Raw genomic sequence first — 3892 nt, 5'->3', positions numbered from 1 at the left:
CCCAACCCCAACCCCAACCCCAACCCCAACCCCAACCCCAACCCCAACCCCAACCCCAACCCCTAAATTATAGAAAATCTAACAACTGAAATCTGATATATTTATCTCCAATATTTATTATTATTATTTTCAATTATGTTAGCCATTATTTACAAGTATGATTAACTTATTTCTCAAAAGCTGTTCTTTCGTTCAAGACAATCTATAAATTCGTCTTAATCACCTTTGAAATAGAAATAAAACGAAGACTCTTCGATAGGCTAAGTGCATTGAAAAAAGCATATGCTCCACGACGACAATCAAAGTAGATTTTATTGGATTTAAGATCAATATCATATGATAATAAAGTATATCAATGCCACAAACAATACGTAAGCATATGATATGAACTGACGCAATGCCCGATCGATGGCAGTCGGTTTCTGTAAAGTTTTAAAAATAACCGAGCTCGGTGCATATTTTAATGCGCTTTGCTCTGGGCAAAGATATAATAATATATTTATGTAAAATTGTAACTTTGGACGTCCAGAGGACAAGGGCATTGAGAAATAGTTTATGAAAAAGATTAGAGGAGATAAACTACAGGCAATTAATGCTGAATGCGAACTATAAATATGTCTGGCATTCAGAGACCCCAAGGAGACTTCTAAAGGTAGGAAAAAGAAAAGCGCCAAAGATGCCGAGAACGCTCAGCTCAGCATCGACTAGGTTGGATTAATAGAAATAGGGAAGCTGGACGTTGACAGCAGAACGAGTCTCATGGAAAAGTTTAAGACGTATAATGCATAGTGGAAATTCTAGTAAATATAAGATGATCAGCCACTTCCGGAGTATTTTTTTGACAACGGCTCCGATCTGAGCTATATCCTGCACAGGCTGCAAGAAGAAGAGAAATACGACAGGTTTACAGTCGAGCAGCTTCTGTTTCTAGAGTTTCTATGTCTGAGAGAGCGAAATCTTCTTAGCACAAAGGTGAAGGAGTATTACACCCAAAATATGACTTACATGATCGATGCAGTGAGAGCTGGGCTACGAAAAATTAATGATCGCCTCAAAAATTAAATCAAGAATCCTAAGCCTCTCTAAGTATAAATCGAGGAAGGCAACAAAAGCTTCTAGAAAATGGAAGAAGTAGAGGATATGGTGGAGGAAGAACCGCCAATCTCCTCTAGTAAAAACAATTAAAAACCTAAAGTTATGAGAAAGCACAAAAAAAAGATTGTTAAGGCGGCCAAGAAGGGCAAGAAAAAAAAATCAGACAGCGAGGAAGAAGATAGGAACGAGGACGAAGAAGAAGAGGAAGAGAAAGATGAAGAGAAGTGGCCATAGGATAAAGAGCTGGCAATAAAGACGTGCAACTATATCTGTTGGGCATACTGGTATATCATAAAGAGGCAATGACACCTTGATTATCTAATCTTAAAAATAATTATCATTTATTTATGACATTAATTGAAATAAATAGGACGTAATAAGTGATCATTTTTTTAGTTCGAGGAATTTCAGTACAGACTCCATTGTCGCCATTTGCAGTTTTTTTCTTATTCCTTTTTCATTCTTCGTTTCGACAAGAATTACATCATTTCTTTCCAGTAATCTATAATAATGGGAGGCTATACTTCTAGAGCTGAACAACAGTCAAAGTGGAAGGAACGACGACGAAATCATTCACTTTCGTTTCGAGAGCAGAGCTGTTTAATGTTAGCTTTTTCTGATTTATCAGCTGCACAAACTTCCTAGGGAAGATCGCGCCATGAAGCTCGCCTGCTTAATTCTCTAAAGGAATTATTCTTGCGCTCCTTTCGAATAAATGCCTGGCCTCTCGAACGGTTAACTCTTGATAGGCCTCAATTTATGGCAAGTCCAGTCCTTCTATAGTCAAGCCTGAACATATATGGTCCTCTTAATTCAAGGTGCTGTAGGGCAGGAATCCATTTTCCACGCACCACTCAGTCGATAAGAACTTAGTCATGTAGTTCCGGATGGAGTCACTGAAAATGCAAACTATTCTTTTTGTTTTATCATTTTCCCATCCTTGTTGTCTGATGAACTACTTTGCAGCCTGCATAACAGAGCCAGACGATCCTCCCACCAAAAGGCCTTCCTCTCGAATCAGCTGTCTGGCGTTGAGGAATGATTCCTTATCAGTTGTCTTTACCCAATGATCGATAGTCGATCTCTCGCAAGTTCGAGGAATAAATTCGTGGCCAATGCCCTCAATTTTGTATGGGCATTTCTTAGAATTAAGAGTTTGAGGCATAGCCATAAAGCTGCCAAGAGGATCTGCCGCGACCATTTGCACCATAGGTAATTTTTACTTGATTTTCCGAGCGACTCCAGTCATGACTCCTCCGGTTCCTGTGCCAATCACAATCGCATCGAGGCGGTTACCGCATTGCTCTAAGATCTAATCTGCGAGTTGGTCGTAGTGTGCTAAATAATGGATTAATTACAAATTGGATTGGAGGGATTGCTGTACTGATCAAGCAGAACATGGCCCTCTTCTCTGGAGATTCGGCGAGCAACCCCATGAGAAGATTTTGGGTCGTCATGCTTTGCCTAATCTGGAGTCCGAATGAGCTTGGCTCCGAGACTCAAGATTGTGTTTGCCTTCTCATCAGACATCTTTTCAGGAAGGCAGATGACGCATTAATACCCTCGAATGGCCGCAACCAGCGATAGAATGATGCCTGTATTTCCGGATGTGGGCTCGACTATCTTACTGTTAGCCTTCAAGATTCCATTTCTCTCAGCATCAAGTATCAGCCTCCGTCCGACTCGATCCTACATAAACGAATGAAAGTACCTTGACGGATCCTCCAATGTTCATGAACTAGCACTTAGCGAGCAGCTCGCAATGTATTCCCTCCTTTGGGCCAACTTTATTGATCTTGACCATGGGCGTATTCCCGATCGCATCAAGCACATCGTCACAGATTTTCTTTCTCTCAGGCCGATAAGGCTCATGGAAGTGAGGAGATTTCTGCAGGCTATCCCTCAAATTCCAAGTGCATTTCATAGTGTCTTGTGATGGGTCCATTTTCACTTAAAGCTATGCGTTGTTAGTATTAAAGAGATAGATTTATGATTGGGTTTATACACGATTTTTCATGTCGTCATTCATATGACATACGATATCTTTGGCTTATACTTTCCGAATCAATTGAGTATGTCAGACAGGCAATGCAAAGCCACTGACAAATTGAATAATGAAGCGTATAAATCTGTTAAGATAGATAATCTTATGTTCATTAAGTTCAAATTCTCTCAAATGAGAATGAGAAGATTAAACTTGTGTAAGAATCCATCACTTAAAGTCATTGATAATTGGCAAGTTGTAAAAAGTGAGTAAATTTGTTTGAATGAATGTGTAATTGTTGTTGAATAAGGTGGAATTATTGATCGCTTTATTTTTATATATTCAAAATAAATGGCATAGTGGTAGTGCGTGTATTGTAGCATTATAATCACAATCGATGGCACATTTAGAACGAGAATAAAGTATTAAAGCCTGGGCCTCCCTAATTATGAAGAGCGATGTCGCGTCTCTAAAACAAATTCAATAACCTATATTCTTGATTGAGCTACTGAACAATTTAGATCCTAAATACTTTGTGGACCATTTGAATAGTATGAAAAAGGATAACGAGATTTCGATTTCCCAAATCTATCACAAGATCTCGAAGTACTACAGCACATAGATCGGCACGAATATCAAGCATATTATTGGGTAAAGTGCCAACATTTACTCGGACAAAAGTGTGGAGTAGGCATGGGAACTCATGGTCGGCATCGCGATCAAAGGCAACAACAGGTAAGCCAACATCAACATCATCCTGGAAATGGACGGCAACAACCAGGAGCAGCTGATGAGGATAGTGTCGAGGGTGAT

General features: G+C 39.5%; 1 protein-coding gene across 1 annotated transcript; it reads right to left on the bottom strand.

Moving 5' to 3' along the window:
• Positions 1-1625: 1625 nt before the first annotated feature.
• Positions 1626-3040, bottom strand: LOC148299019 (cystathionine beta-synthase-like). The gene is given in 3 exon segments (XM_088276446.1): positions 1626-2455; positions 2458-2784; positions 2882-3040. Coding segments are annotated over 3 exon segments (891 nt in total). The 3' UTR covers positions 1626-2050.
• Positions 3041-3892: the final 852 nt, after the last annotated feature.

The sequence above is a fragment of the Brachycentrus maculatus genome, unplaced genomic scaffold, assembly GCF_059751285.1.
Source record: "Brachycentrus maculatus isolate JH-2025_06_01 unplaced genomic scaffold, ASM5975128v1 h1tg001416l, whole genome shotgun sequence".
Classification (NCBI taxonomy): domain Eukaryota; kingdom Metazoa; phylum Arthropoda; class Insecta; order Trichoptera; family Brachycentridae; genus Brachycentrus; species Brachycentrus maculatus.
The sequence above is the reverse complement of the archived record's forward strand: the minus strand, read 5'-3'. Positions and strand labels throughout refer to the sequence as shown.